General features: G+C 39.7%; 1 protein-coding gene across 3 annotated transcripts in view; it reads right to left on the bottom strand.

Moving 5' to 3' along the window:
* The window catches only part of ing3 (inhibitor of growth family, member 3), a 28,512-nt gene extending 13,183 nt beyond the window's left edge, over window positions 1–15,329 (bottom strand). The window contains exons 1-5 of one of the 3 annotated variants that reach the window (XM_086009206.1): window positions 14,860–15,329; window positions 14,644–14,715; window positions 11,434–11,534; window positions 9,996–10,061; window positions 7,204–7,300 (exon numbers count right to left, since the gene is read on the bottom strand). In XM_086009206.1, coding sequence (XP_085865332.1) covers window positions 7,204–7,300; window positions 9,996–10,061; window positions 11,434–11,534; window positions 14,644–14,715; window positions 14,860–14,887 — 364 coding nt within the window. In that variant the 5' untranslated portion in view covers window positions 14,888–15,329. Of the gene's footprint in view, window positions 1–7,203; window positions 7,301–9,995; window positions 10,062–11,433; window positions 11,535–13,074; window positions 13,154–14,217; window positions 14,619–14,643; window positions 14,716–14,859 lie in introns of those variants that run through there. The other 2 variants (XM_086009208.1, XM_086009207.1) reach the window with 2 other exon arrangements.
* Between the last annotated feature and the right edge of the window lie 251 nt (window positions 15,330–15,580).

The raw sequence follows: 15,580 nt of genomic DNA, 5'->3' as shown, positions 1-15,580 counted from the left end.
GATATATGGCACAGAAACAGGCCATTCAGCCCAACCAGTCCATGCCGGCGTTTATGCTCCACTTGAGCCTCCTCTCATCTTTCCTCATCTAAATCTTTCAGCATAACCCTCTATTCCATTCTCCCCTTAAATATATCTATACTATTCACTTCAACCACTCCCTGTGGTAGCGAGTTCCACATTCTCACCACTCTTTGGGTAAAGAAGTTTCTTCTGAATTTCCTATTGGATTTCTTGGTGACTATCTTATATTGATGGCTTCTAGTTATGCTCTTCCCCACAAGTGGAAACATTCTCTCTGTATCTACTCTATCAAAACCTTTCATAACTTTAAAGACCTCTATTAGGTCACCACTAAGCCTTTTTTCAAGAGGAAAAAAAAAAGACCCAGCCTGTTCATCCTCTCCTGATATGTATACGCTTGCATTTCTGGTATCATCCTTGTAAATCTTCTATGCACCCTCTCCAGTGCCTTTATATCCTTTTTTATAATATGGCGACCAGAACTGTAGTCTAACCAAGGTTCAATACAGGTTTAGCATAACTTCCCTACTTTTCAATTCTATCCCTCTAGAAATAAACCCTAGTGCTTGGTTTGCTTTTTTTTAATGGCCTTGCTAACTTGTGTTGCAACTTTTAGTGATTTGTGTACAGGAAACTTTCTGGCATCCGGTACTGACGGGACCGAGCTGGTGCCGTTAGATCAAAACTGCCGTATAAACCAGCGGCAATGTTAAAACATACAGAGCTTTTCAGCTCCGTGTGAATCAACAAACCCTGTTGCTTAGCAACAGCTTCAAAACAGTCGGCTGTAGCTGCAAGCGTCTCTAGCTGAAGCTGTTGCTTAGCTACAGACCTTGCAGAGCCTGACTGGAAAAAAAAAGCAACGCGAAGCAAAAAAACTTATAGAAAATGGCTCCTGAATTTTGCCGGTAGATAGAGCTTTCCGGACTTTCGGTTAAACAAAAGTTTCCTGTTTTGTACTCCGAGATCCCTTTGTGCCTCTACCCCACCTAGACTCGCACCCTCAAGTGATAAGTGACCTCCCTATTCTTCCTACCAAAATGTAATACCTCACATTTATATGTGTTGAACTTCATTTCCAATTATTTGCCCATTCTGCAAGTTTATTAATGTTCTCCTATAATTTGTTGCAGTCCTCCTCAGTATTGACTATCCCCACAATTTGGTGTCATCCACAAATTTAGAAATTGTGTTTTTGATTCCAAAGTCTAAATCGTTAATGTAAATTGTGGTCCCAGCACTAATCCTTGTGGAACACCACTACCCACCTTCTGCCATTGTGAATAGCTACCCTTTACTCCCACTCTCTGCTTTCTGTCTTGAAGCCAGCTAGCAATCCATTCTGCTACTTGTCCCCAGACTCCGCATTCTCTGACCTTATTCGTTAGTCTATTATGTGGTACCTTATCGAAGGCCTTTTGAAAATCTAGATAAATTACATCTACTGCATTACCATTGTCTACTCGGTTACTTCTTCAAAAAATTCAATAAGGTTTGTCAAGCAAGACTTTCCCTTTTGAAATCCATGCTGACTATTCATTATTATACTTTTTGTTTCTAGATGTTCTTCTATTCTCTCTTTTAGTAGGGATTCCATTATTTTTCCTACCACCGATATTAAGCTGACTGATCTATAATTCCCTGTACATGTTCTATCCCCCTTCTTAAATATAGGTATTATTATGTTAGCTTTCTGCCAGTCCTTTAGCACTACACCTTTTTCTAACGAATTATTAAATATGTGTAGTAATGCCTCTGCTATCTCTTCCCTAGATTCTTTTAAAATGTGTGGATGCAATCCATCCGGACCAGGGGTTTTATCCTCTTTGAGTTTGATTAGTTTATTTAATATATCCCCTTTATTTTAAATGCACTTACCTCATTACTCATCTCATCATCCAATGTCATGTCCACCTGTTCTATCTCCCTGGTAAATACCGAAGCGAAATAATGATTTAATATTTCTGCCATCTCCCTATCGTTACCTGTGGTATTGTCCTGTCTATCCCTTAATGGCCCTCTCCCTACCTTCCTTTTTTTTAAATTAATGTGCCTGTAAAATATTTTACTATTTTGTTTTATGTTCCTTGATAATTTAATTTCATAGTTGCTCTTTGCCTTCCTAATTGTTTTTTTGACTTCTCTCCTAATCCCTTCCAATTCTCTCTCATCATGCACTCCTCTGCTGTCTATGTACTTAATGTATGCCTCTTTCCTTACCCTTATCCTCTATTGTTCCCTTATGTCTTTATTCATCCATGGATTCTCATTGGTATTTAGTTTGTTCTTTCCTTTTAGCGGAATATATTTTTCTTGCACTCTGCTGAACACCATTTTAAATGTCTCCCATTGTCGTTCTACATTGCTGTTTGCCAATATTGTTGCCCATTTTATCTTCCCAAGTTCTATTCTCAGCCCCTCAAAATCAGCTTTTCTCCAAACTATTAACCTGTTTTTTTGTCATACTTATGTCCTTCTCCATTATCATCTTAAAGCGTATTATATTATGGTCACTATTGCCTATATGTTCCCCTATCTCTTATCTGCTCTGGCTCATTCCCCATAACTAGATCCAATAGCGAATCCTCCCTTGTTGGGCTTTTTACATATTGGGTTAGAAAGGAGTCCTGTAGACATGTAGGAACTCCATTCCCTTATTCCCTTTACCTACCTCTTCTGTCCAATTAATATCAGGGTAGTTGAAATCCCCCATGATTATTATTCTATGTTTTTGCTCATTTCTCTAATTTGTCTGTATATTTCTTCCTCCATCTCCCTTCCACTATTAGGTGGTCTGTAGACTACGTCTAGTAGTGTGATTGATTCTTTATTATCTTTTATCTCTATCCATATGGATTCTATTTTTGTCTTGCTGATATCTACATTTTTTTCTACTGTCATTGTCATCCCTAATAAGTACCACTACTCCACCTCCCCTTTTTCCCTCTCTATCTTTTCTAAATATGTTATACCCTGCAATGTTTAATTCCCAGTCCTGATTTTTCTGTAGCCATGTCTCAGTAATCCCTATGATGTCTGGTTCCTCCCAACGCATGATTGCCTCCAGCTCCCATTTTATTACAGGCACTGTGTGCATTGCTGTAGACAGTTTAATTCATTTTTAATAGGATTTCCTGTCACTATGTTTAACCATCTTTTTAGACTCCTGTTCTATAACTCTATTTGCTCCCCTGCCGTCAATGTCCGCCATGACTTTATTCTTTCCCATGCTCACTTTTCCTGTTTTGTTTATATTTAGGCTGCTTACGTTTCTTGTAGATCCCTCCCCCTTTCTTACTAGTTTAAAGCCTTTGCCACCTCCCTATTTACCCTTTCCGCTAGGACACAGGTCTCATCCCGGTTCAGGTGGAGCCCGTCCCATCGGTACAGCTCCTTCCTGTCCCAGTACTGGTGCCAGTGTCCCATGAAAAGGAACCCCTCCTTCCCACACCAGCCCTTTAGCCACGTGTTAATTCTCCTGATCTGTCTGTTTCTATGCCAATTTGCACGTGGCTCAGGCAATAATCCAGAGATTATTACCCTCGAGGTCCTGCTTTTTAATTTAGAGTCTAACTCCTGAAACTCTTTCAGCAGGATCTCCTCCCTGTCCCTACCTATGTCATTTGTTCCAACATGGACCATGACAACTGGATTTACCCCCTCCTTTTCCAAGTTCCTCTCCAGCCGCCGTGATATAGCCCTTACCCTGGCAACACGCCCTTTGGGATTCTCGTTCATGGCTGCAGAGGACGCTATCTATCCCCCTTTCCAGGACTATTATATTACACCTCCTATATTGAGGAACTCAAAACTGCACAGTATTACAGACATGGCCTAACAATTGTTTTGTGTAAATCTTAATATCCCATTTTTCTCCTACATAAACTTGAGCTCATCCAAAACTCTGCTGCCCATATCCTAACTTGCACCAAATCCCGTTCACCCATCACCCCTGTGCTTGCTGACCTACATTGGCTCCCGGTCCGGCAACGCCACAACTTTAAAATTCTCATCCTGGTTTTCCAATCCCTCCATGGCCTCGCCCCTCCCCATCTCCGTAACCTCCTCTAGCTCTACAACCCTTAGATCTCTGCGCTCCTCAAATTCCGGCCTCTTGCACATCGCCGATTTTAATCTCTCCACCGTTGGCGGTCGTGCCGTCGGCTGCCTAGGCCTTGGGCTCTGGAATTCCCTCCCTAAAACTCTCCCCCTCTCTCCTCCTTTAAGATGCTCCTTAAAACCTACCTCTTTGACCAAGTTTTTGGTCAGCTGTCTAACATCTCATGTGACTCGGTGTCAAATTTTGTTTGATAACGCTCCTGTGAAGCACCTTGGGACGTTTAAATATGTTAAAGGCACTATATAAATGCAAGTTGTTGTTTTAATCTGTCAGTCTATTTTTAAGGATGATACATCTGCACACCTAGATACATTTAGAAATTTATGGTATACTTTTACTCTTGTTCTAAAATGTATGATCTCATAAACTTTGGCATTAAGCTGCATCTGCCACTTATCTCTTCATTGCTCATTGCTGGGAAAGCCAGCATTTATTCCCCATCCCTAACTGCCCTTAAGGTGGTGATGGTGAACCACCTTCTTGACAACTAGGCCATTTCAGAGGGCAGTTAAGAGTCAACCACATTGTTGTGGGTCTGGAGTCACAGGCCAGACTGGGTAAGGATGGCAGATTTATTAGTGAACTCGGTGTTTTTTTTAAATTCCAGATTTATTTAATTAACTGAATTTAAATTCCCCAGCTGCCATGGTGGAATTTGAACTCATGTCTCCTGATCATTAGTCCAGGCCTCTGGATTACTAGTTCTGTAACATAACCACTATGCTACCGTTCCTGGTTTTTTATATAGTGGTCTCAACACTTATCCTGGGGACATCCCATTAGCTATTGCCTACTAATCTGGGAAACATCCAATTACTACAATCCATCGCTCCCTCACCTTTCAATCATCCCTCTATTCAAACAGCTACTTCTCTTCATCCAAACACATGGTCCACAAATGAACACTACAATTATGATCAGCTTGTGATACAAGGATTAGTACAGTTCACAAATTGTCTGCCATAATTAACATTTTCTGCAGGGGATTATGGATGTCTCTATATTAATTCCTCTCATGATCCTTATAGTTTCCAATAAGATTAATTAAGTTTGTTTTAAAGGCATCTAATTGCCTCTGGCAGCTTGGCCTAGCCAGATCAACTGTAATCATTTAATTTAGTGAGCAGTGAATGAAGTCCCCAGGTTCTTTTTCCCGTAATGCTGCAATGAGTGATGTGCATTGTCCCATTGACACACACAAAACTGGACACTGACCAGTTATCTTTTAACCCCTCCCACCCCCGTGCAGAACAAATTTTCCAGCCACCTTCATTGCCACTTAACCCCATCCCACTAGTCTCTTTCCCACTTACTGAGCAAAGTTAAGCGTGCTGCCATGGGAATAAATCTTTAAAGTAAATGGGGTATTTGACATTTCTAAATATCCCCAATTTGGGAACAACCCCATCTAAAGTGCGAATTTAACTTGGTCAACAGAAAGTTCGCTATATTTTAGCATCATAATGGCTAAAAGTTTAATACCTTTGAAGATCTAAGTCATTTATTTATGTTTTCACATATTCAAAGGAAACCACTGAAGCCGTTTTAAATTGGTTTTAATTTGTATTTCTTTAGACCAGACTACAGACAGCACTGTCCGTGCACTAGCTCCCTGCATATATACTGCTAAAACTAACTACCAACTACCGATTTTTGAAGTCGGAGCCAGCAACATCATCAGGCCATGACGTTTGCATGTAAAGTAGACTCCCACCTGCCTGGGATGGACTGCTCTCCTGGACAAGTTTTATGCCGAGTAAAAATTACATTGGTAGGAATGTGGCGCACAACCCACTACCCACCCCGCCACCATTGTAACTGCTCAGCTCGTGCATGCCACGCGGGCTGGATTAAAATAGAGGGCAAGAAGTTAATAGCGACTCTGACCAGGCTGTTTGAGTGCGGTGGGCAATACAGAAACCAGAACAGATGGATTCAAACAGGGAGTGGCAGGCACAGAGCTGAGTGCCGATGACATATTCAAGGGCCTTAGAGAGGAAAAGGAATTTGGTAATGGGTATTAGTTTAAGAGGACTTAAACGAAGTCCAGTCAAGGTGGGAATTTTAAGGAGGAAGTTGATGGCAGCCGTTTTCAAAAGCAGAGAAATGATGCTCAAGAAGAGAGAGAAGTTGATGTTGGCTTGGAATGAGCGGAGGACCGTTAGTTGAGTGGCAATTTTCATAAAGGTAATGTCTCATCAGGGCTGGGGGAGTATCTAGAGAGTGTTGCAGGATGGGAGTGTGGGTCGCTGGGAAGGCAGGAGGCCAGAAAAGGCAGTCAAGTGGATAGTCTCTATCTTGTGAATGAAGAAGCCCATGAGCCCCTCGCACTAAGTGTCAGAGGTGAGATTGGAGTGCGTGGAGTTGGAGGAGGCAGTTTGTGATTGGAAGAGAAGTTTGGATTATCCATGCCCTCGAGGATGATATTGGAATAGTGGAAGGTTTTGGCTGTAGAAGAAAGGCAAAATCAGTTAAGATGGTCAAGTCAGAAGTAGATAAGGCCAGTCACAAGCCATGAGCACTCTAGCCCTCAGACCGGAGGTTGTACCACAAGAGGCAGCAAGGTTTGGAGACAGGCGAGGAGAGTTTTTGCAGAAGTGGACATAGGGACAATGGTGGTTGGCAGAACAGAGGAGAGGGGAAAGAGAGTTAGTAGTTTCACACTATTACATTAATTTTCAGCAACTGGCACATAGGAGAAAAGTAAAAGAATTACACATTTATATTCTGAAAATTGTTATATTTTGGGTTAAAATGCCTTCATCCACTAAAAATTTATACAACATAGTTTAACACCTTGTTGGATACGAAAAAAACACATTTTAACTGCATCTGGTAGGATAGTCACTCATCTTATTATCTGTATAAAATCACACTATCAAATTAAATTTGCATTTTACTGACAACTACTGGCAATTTACAATATTACTGCTGTTACCTTCATTTCTGAACTTAGCTTGCAGTCTGCCAGGAACATCAGCTTAATACTATTAATGTTAACTATAAGATCTTGAAATCTAGAATTAAAGTACAATCCTGTAATACATTAATGTACTTACTCCTTTCTAATATTTCTGTAATTCCAGCATTATCAGCTTCAAGCTCCATTTTAAATTTGGCAAGTTCTTGGTCCAATTTACGTAGATGTCTATCCACCTGGTTAATCAAAATACAAAACCTAATAAATAGATGAAACTATATACCTACAAATTAAAGTTCTTTATTACAGTCCCTACCACTTACCACGGTTTACCGTGGGCAGCCGCATATAATCGGACAAATGCCGCTAACCATTTGCCATTTCCACTGAAGTCAATTACAAAAGTGCTGCTTATAACACATGCTGGCTTTTTTGGACAATTCAATAATCTTTTCCCGCATTGTTATCATACTGTATTTGTATTTAAATCACTCCATGGATCATCCGGTGTCTGGTTTCTCTCAGGTCTCAGCATGAAAGGCTGGTATTTAGAGATTCTAAGTAGATGGGAATCATATATGTATAAATTCAAGTGTAGCCATTGACCAACTAATCTTACCCATGATTCCCTGTGGGTATGGAAATGTTAAAGACTGTTTGAACGTAGCCGTGAGGACAGTCAAAAGCTCGGATAACAAACAGCCACAGGCTGCGAGTGAAGGTCAAATTGTTAAATAACATTATAATGCTAAGTAGCAATTAGAGTTCGCTTAACAAAACTAATTGCAAAGATATTTAAAAGATAATTAGTAGAAAGAACATAAAATGAGAGAGATCATGGGAGCTAAGGTATCCATCTGGTAGATTAAAATGAGATAGTCTCGACACCGTCAAGACTGGTGAAACAGCGTTGACATGGGCTGGGTCCTTGGTATAGAAAGGCCTTGTACTGCTTGAAGCTAGAAATAAGAGAGATTAAGATAAATTCCAATGAGGTGAAGAACGTATAAACAAGATAACACTGAACAGGGTAGAGTTGTTGGAAAATTACTGAGCCAGGAGTCAAGATGCTACCCTTAGTCTGAGTGACAATGGTATTTTAACTATTAGAACCAATTAAGAAATGGGTTAAAACCTTGATACTCGAAGAACTTTACACAGACCTACTGCGAGAACAAAGGAACAGACTGAAGACGACGTCACCTGTGTCCGAGAGGTTACAGAGACCAAGGGCTGCGAGCTACTCCTTAAACTATCGCCTGTTAAGTATATAACGCTGCAAGCTTAATAAATCTTGATCTATTGCTCAAACATACTGGCTGCTGCCTATTGGTGTCTTGTCCAAGAACTCAGAGATCATTAAGATCTTACAGGGTTTTATTAAGTTAGATTTGGTGGTCATCGGGGTTGGTATCCAGTGATATACAAACATGCAACCCATCTAGTTCTTAATATATTTCTGATTTTATTTAGTAGTAAGTCTAGACCTTCAGCATATTCTCATAATCCATTTTTTTTAAAGACTTTCCAGACTGCAAAATTTACCTGTGAATGTGTGAAAATGATTAAATGCAATCACATCAATGGTATCTCCAATTACTAATTCAGTCTTGTGATTGGATCAATGGCATGTAATGATGGTTGGATATTTACCTCAAAGACGCTGATAAAAGACGATACACCGTCCAACACAGTGGGCTAATCCCACTAACACGCTCACTACAAGTGCTGGGGACTGTATTTTGTTTGACGTGTAGAGGAATGTGAAAAATTGCTGTTAGATTGAGGAATATGAAAATTTGTTGGAATCATGTTCTATGAGAAACAACTCAATACCACATCCTGTTCCTGGGACTAGGGACAGGGTCACTGGCAAGGCTTGGAAGCTAAGCAGAGCCAGGCCTGGTTAGTACCTGGAGGGGTGACCATCAGGGAAGACCAGGTGCAAAAGGTCACGGAAGGAGCCCCGAGGAGGGGCGGTTGGTGAGAAGGTCACAGAAGGAGCCACGGGAGGAGCGGCTGGTGAGCAGGCCCGGGCGGTGGGCTGAAGATTGTCGGACAGGAGGAATGGTGGAAATGGAATGGCGGCGCGCACCGACGCAGCGGCTTTGCTTCTCCCAGTCATGGGAGCTTGCAAGATCACATTTCGTTGTTCATGTACTTGTGCAATGACAATAAAAGTTGAATTATTATTATTGAATTATTACACCTACCATGCAGGACAGTAAATAATGAAAAAAAACACCAAAGGTTTGTACAGATAGCTTAAAATCTGTCACATCTCTTAACTTTTTCCAGTTCTGATGAAACCTGATCAACCCGAAACGTTAACTTTGTTTCTCTGGCCACAGATGCTGCCTGGCTTCCTGAGTATTTCCAGCATTTTCTGTTTTTATTTCAGATTTCCAGCATCCGCAGTATTTTGCTTTTGTCTTAATATAAAGTATGGCTTTAGTTTTGGAGGGAGAGGAGTGTTACTGAAAGCACACAACAAATTCCCTCAAGTCTCAGAGTTCTGCTAATGTGTAGAGCATCCCTCTTCGATTGAGTAACCACTTTTTTTCCCCCTCAGCCAATTCCTTATTCACACCAAAGTTTTACCTTGAACTCCAACTGATTTCACTTTCAGTAGTAACCTTTTGTGAGGAGTTTTATCAATTTGGAGATTAAAGTGCATAATATTATATGATTTTCCACCATCCACTATGAGTGTCACTTCCTCAAAAAAAAGTCAAGGCAGTTAGTCAGACAGGATCTTCCCCTTCTAAAACCATGATGGGTGTAATTTACTCGATTATTTTCATAGAGGTAGTCCTTAAGTTTTCTCCTGATCGTCATTTGCAATATTTTTCCAGATATTAATTAGACAGATGTAGATGTTTGGGTTATATTTGTACCTTTAAAAAAAAAAATACTGTGACGCCTACTCACCAAATCGTAAATTTGGTTTGCTAACTGGACTTTTTCATCAGCATCTTCCAAGGCTTTATAATAGTCCTATAAAAAAGGAGATTCAAGAAATTAAATACTCACTTATTAAACTTTAAAGGAAAAAGAAAATGGCAAGAGCAGTTTCTTTCTTTGCATGGTTACCCTAGCACTGGCACAAACTATATTTGTCTTCAATTATCATCCATACATATTATTTATTATTGAATTTGTTGCTACCATTCTCTTACAGCAGCTCCAAAATACAAATCAAAAAGCACTACTGAAAGCAAATAGAGTCTGTAAATTTTACATTACACAAAGCAAAACCATTTATGGTTAAGCTTTAGCAATTCACATGTTCCATTTATTTAAATATTTTCAGTATTTTAAAATAATGATTGGTTGCTGCCGCACATTTTCTGTGACATGCACCGCCAAAGGTCATAAACCATATAATCTCCTCACATTAAGCCAGCTGGAGGGTTAGTACTATAGATATAGGGTAGAATTTCCATGGGGGTTCCCCAATTTCCCACCGTAACTTAACAGAAGATAGACATAAACCCCAGAGAAATGACGTAAATGGCTGTTTTGCCATTTCTCTGGGATTTCCTCTGATCTTCCGCCAGTTACAGTGGGAGATTGAATGAACCCACATGGAAACTCTATTCCATATTCTTTAAAGGTCAGAATTTGTGTTAGAAGTACTTCAGAATGCATTTTTGGCCAGTAATCACTTAATTAAAAAGTATAAACAAAATGCTCCCTGATGGTCCAGCAAGTTTATCTAGTGACCAGCTGAGCTATACAGATCAGGAAGGCCCCAGGTTCAGTCTGTGGTGACCAACCTGATCTCAGCTTGGCCTGGAATATAGGCACTAGAATTGACTTCTGCACTCCCTGGTTAGAGAGGGGAAAATAGGCTAGCCTTCCTGCTCCTAGTCACAATCTAGTGATCCTTGATGGAAGTGTAAGCATATGGATACTGCATAAGCACAATATTAGGCTTGATTGCAACAATCGACATGGTTGAATAGCCTACTGACACTTGCCATCAAAGCTCACTAATTAATAATGGCTATTTAGGCAAAGTACCAGAGGGCAGGCAGTAGCTATAGAACGTCTTCAGAATAGGATAGGGAAGGGAGAAAATTGACAAGAGGAGGAAAAAAAACACACAAAAACAGGAAATCTTTTTAATAAAAGTAATAGGATTTTACAATAGCAACAATAAAATAATCAATGAGTTTACATTTTTTGCAAGCAGTATTTAGTACTGTCAACTACTCAGTGAGAGAACAGTGATTGAATAGTACAATTTGCTCACTTGTGTGTTTGCATAACCCAATCGGAGTTACTCCAATGTTATGAATTGGCACAGATTTACAACTGATACTTTATTCATAGATAGGTAAAAAACTAACCCAACTGTACTTGCCTTCTTGATTGCTTCCATCTGTTCCTCTCTCCATTCTGGCTTGTTTTTTTTCGCATTGACAAAGAACTCATTCACCCTTTGTTCTAACTGATCCATTGCATCTGTGTGGAGAGGAAAGGAAATCAGCTATTTTCACAATATGCATGACGGTATGTGGAGTTGCCAATCTAGCACAACATACAGGTTTAAATTACTTCAATATTTTTGATCTTTCATCACTGTTGGGAATAAAAAAGATGGAACAGGCTCTAATTGAATTTAAAGTCAAACCTTGTGAGGACCAAATTGATTTTTCTTATCTGAATTCATCTCATTGAGCTTGGAGCAGCTCTGTTGATAATGGGGCTTAAAGCAAGTCTCTGGAAAAGCCCCATACTGCTATAATTTTGATGATGATTACCGATTTTTGAAATTGGCCAACGCATCTCTACAATCTATGCTAATTAGGAAACCACACAAGGATTCTACCACCTAATGGCAATGAAACACTTCCTTTTTTGTGTTCCGTCCCCCTCCCCACTTATTTTATTCTTGGATTGTACAAGAATTTATACAGTTTCTCAAGTCATGGTAGGATACTGTGTATCAGAGTACATGGTGTTTTTTAGGTTACGCAGCATCCATCAACTATATTCACAGGAACGCTTCAACTAAGGATTACTCAGCACAATTAGGATGCAGTTAGAAATAAATGAGGTTTAATGTAAAATGGGACAAGTACTTAATGCAGCACTCACTCAGTGCCCATACTGCCACGGAGCATCATCTTCTTCAAGGAATATTAATCAATAGCAACTTGCATTCATGCGCAGTGTTTTTTTTATTATTTTGCCCTCTTAATGTTTTATTTCACATTTATTAGATTACTATTTAGTTTCTTTTCTCATTTCTTCTGCATTGTTTGCATTTTGTTTAAAAAGATGTCTGAAAAGGGACCTAAGAGGTGTATAAGATACTTAAGAGGATCACAAGATAATTACAGATGAGGAAGGCCATTCAGCCCCTCAACAAGACCCTAAAGACTCCCCATTGCAGCATCCAATTGTTTGTTAAACAATAGATAAAGTAAACCTGGAAAAATACTTTCAGAAATGCCAGTGCAGCACAGGTTCAAGGTTGCGAAGGCAAAGTTTAGGACAAGTACAAAAAAAAATTCTTTACACACCTGGGGAACAACAGTTGGAATGGGATGCCAGCAATAGTGATTGAACATCATGACACCACAATAATATACGAAATACCTATAACACTAACGAGAAGATGGTACTCTAGAGAAATGAAATATATAGTCCAAAGGGCCTTCAAAAAAAAAACGCAACTGATCAAATTTTTTTTTTTTTTTTAAATCACATGGTCTGTTTATATAAGTGGTTGTGAATTACTGATTGTTACCACAGTAACTGCAAATCTGAAAAAAGTTATGAGTTCTTCCGATTGAATTTTACCTTTTTCTGCATTTCAGTAAACCTTCCCTTGATTATAACCATTTATTTTCTGATGTATGGGTTCCATAGATCAGTTGCAAAAACTTAAGGACCACTGCATAACTAGTTTCGTTAGTTTTTTTCATCCTAGTTTCACCTGATACTTTCACCGGATGTTTACCTAGTAAACCCAACATATTAAGAGTGAAAAAATTACCCAAAATGATGAGCACCTGCTACTGCATGTAGTCTGCAAGGTTGTTTTTAGATTCTTTCAAACTGTTTGCAGATCTGTGTTTTAATAACAAACACTGTTAATTTGAATTGAATCAGCCTCATCAGAGGCTCTTAACTAGGGAGGGGTGAAAATAACTAATAATTGAGATTTGAAAAAAAATAGCTCACGGCAAAACACCACTGCTCGTTATATAATGCAATTTATTAAACTAGTCAGGAAGAGCAAGCCTTCAGAATAACTCTGATCAGTGGGAATAATAATAATGAAAAGTACGTAAACAATGTCACAACCCATTTAGCTGGACAATTTCAAATTAATTCTGCATTTTGAAGAGTTTATTGCATTTTATTTTAAGTGAATCTGCTCACACACCACCAGACATTGTTAGCAGTTAGAAACAAACTTTTATTTAATGTGCATTAAAATGTTCTAATTAGACTTATAAGCAGCTGAAATAAGTCAAACTCAAATGTTTATACTCATATCTAAGCAGCAGTGAGCATGGGCTTATAGCAGAGGAACTGTGGTAGGTAATTATACTGTGGCAATAAAGTTAATTGAAAGTCAAATACTTTTTAAAATCAATAAATTTTACTTACTTTCAGTTATTAGATTGTATTGATAAAATTTAAATTGCATCGATTATAGTACATTACTTCCATTTGATTTACTTTTGTTATTTATTAGTTAAGATTTACTCAGAATTTCATGAGACAAATTCTTAAATATACTCTATTACCTCAAATTAGAATGGCAAAAACTGCAAATAAACTTACAAGACCAGTCTGATGGTTGGCCATATAAACATTTCATTATTTAATATGTATGCACAAGTGCAATATCTAAACAAACTTACAGTATCTCAAAAGTTACTTTTAAATGTGTGAATGAAATGAAACACTGTAGGCAGCTAAACGACATCATGAAGAAACTGCTGTGACATTAGCAGTTACAAGGACATCAAAATTTATTACGCAAGGACAGATCACAGGCTACCCTCCACATTCTCACTCCTAACCAGAGTGCATGCATCGTTCCACGAAAGTGGAGTAAAATCATATTCAAAGTTTGTACAATCAATTATTTATGAAATAAAAACAGATCCAAGTGTGAGCTGCCTACTTTCTCAGAGGTGGACCTAGCGCTGGACGCTGTTGCTATGGTGCATGTTGCTACGACTCTTTAATGCCACCGCAAAGAACAAAACCAATTCATGACAGCTTAAAAATCACTAAAAACAGCAACTAAATTTTAACAATTGCAAATGATCGGATTATGTCTAAAAGCCTACTGATACCTAAACCCAAAGTAAAGCAATGTTTGCTCAACTTTTCTTGACATGCGATTAACTGCAGGTTGTAATTTATAATTTTGCACTCTGCAAATGTTAAAGAAGCCCTTGCGGCAGGCGGGGAGGGAGAGAGGGGCTGATTTTTTTTTAAGTGTGCGGGGCCCATGGCTCTCGCAAGCACTGTCAACATAAAAGTGAGATGGGCAGGGAGGGAGTGAGTTGTGCGGCGCTGACATGACTAACGTGGCGCTGCATACTCTGTACTTGCAGGTCCATCTCCCTCATTTCCGTAAACCTGTCGCGGAGATCCATGGGAAGTTGTTCGATCACTGTCCAGAGAGAGAAAAAAAAACACACAAGCGTCAATGGAGGGGCGGCTTCTTTTTCCGTCCGACATTTTCTCCTTCAAATCAATTTTTTTTTTTTTTTTAAAAATCACAACTTCACGCCAATGCCTCGCGCTCAATACTCACTCTCCAAGTAATCCTCCAAGTACAACATGTTGAATAAAGTGTGGATTTTAAACCGGACAGTTTTTTTTCCTCTCTTTAAAATGGTTCCAATATGGCGTCTCAAGCCAGAGTCGCTCGTTCGTTAAAAAAAAAGACAAGAGGAAAAAAAATATCCACGGCTGCTCGAGCGCCCAGCCCAGCCCCGCGCGCTGAATACTCGCTCGCCGATTGGATGAACCGCACGGCTTGTATTATGTCGTCATGGGCTGACAGACCCGCCCACCACCCGGCTGCGCCAGGAGCATGCCGGGAGATGTAGTCCGGGTATTTTTTTGTTGTTTGACGCGGGAGGTTGGCGGCTTCGGTTTTTTACCGCTCGGAGTCCCTGCTGCTTCGGCTCTTGCTGAAGAGATCGTTCGGTGGAAAATGGTCCCGAAAGCGCGGTTTAAGTTTCAGCTGGCTCGGCATCCTTTTGTTAAATTTGGTTATTGTATCAGTTCCTTTTGGTTTTTTTAAAAAAAGAAACGCATTTCCGTTTCCGATTGTATCGCAGCCTGCGCAAGCAGGCAGGCGCGCTCTTTAATTTGTATGCGTACTCGCGCCTACCCTGGCAAATTGTCCATACACAACAACTCAGCTGTTACCGTTTATTCGTGATCCATTGCGCAAAAATAAAGCCTGCTGAATCTTGCTGCACAGAAGGAAGTCATTCGTCCCATCGTGCCTGTGCCGGCTCTTTGAA

Source organism: Somniosus microcephalus, chromosome 16 (genome assembly GCF_052327205.1).
Source record: "Somniosus microcephalus isolate GS21.2 chromosome 16, FLI_Smic_1.0, whole genome shotgun sequence".
Lineage (NCBI taxonomy): Eukaryota > Metazoa > Chordata > Chondrichthyes > Squaliformes > Somniosidae > Somniosus > Somniosus microcephalus.
Note: the sequence above shows the minus strand (reverse complement) of the source record. Positions and strands in the feature narration are given on the sequence as shown.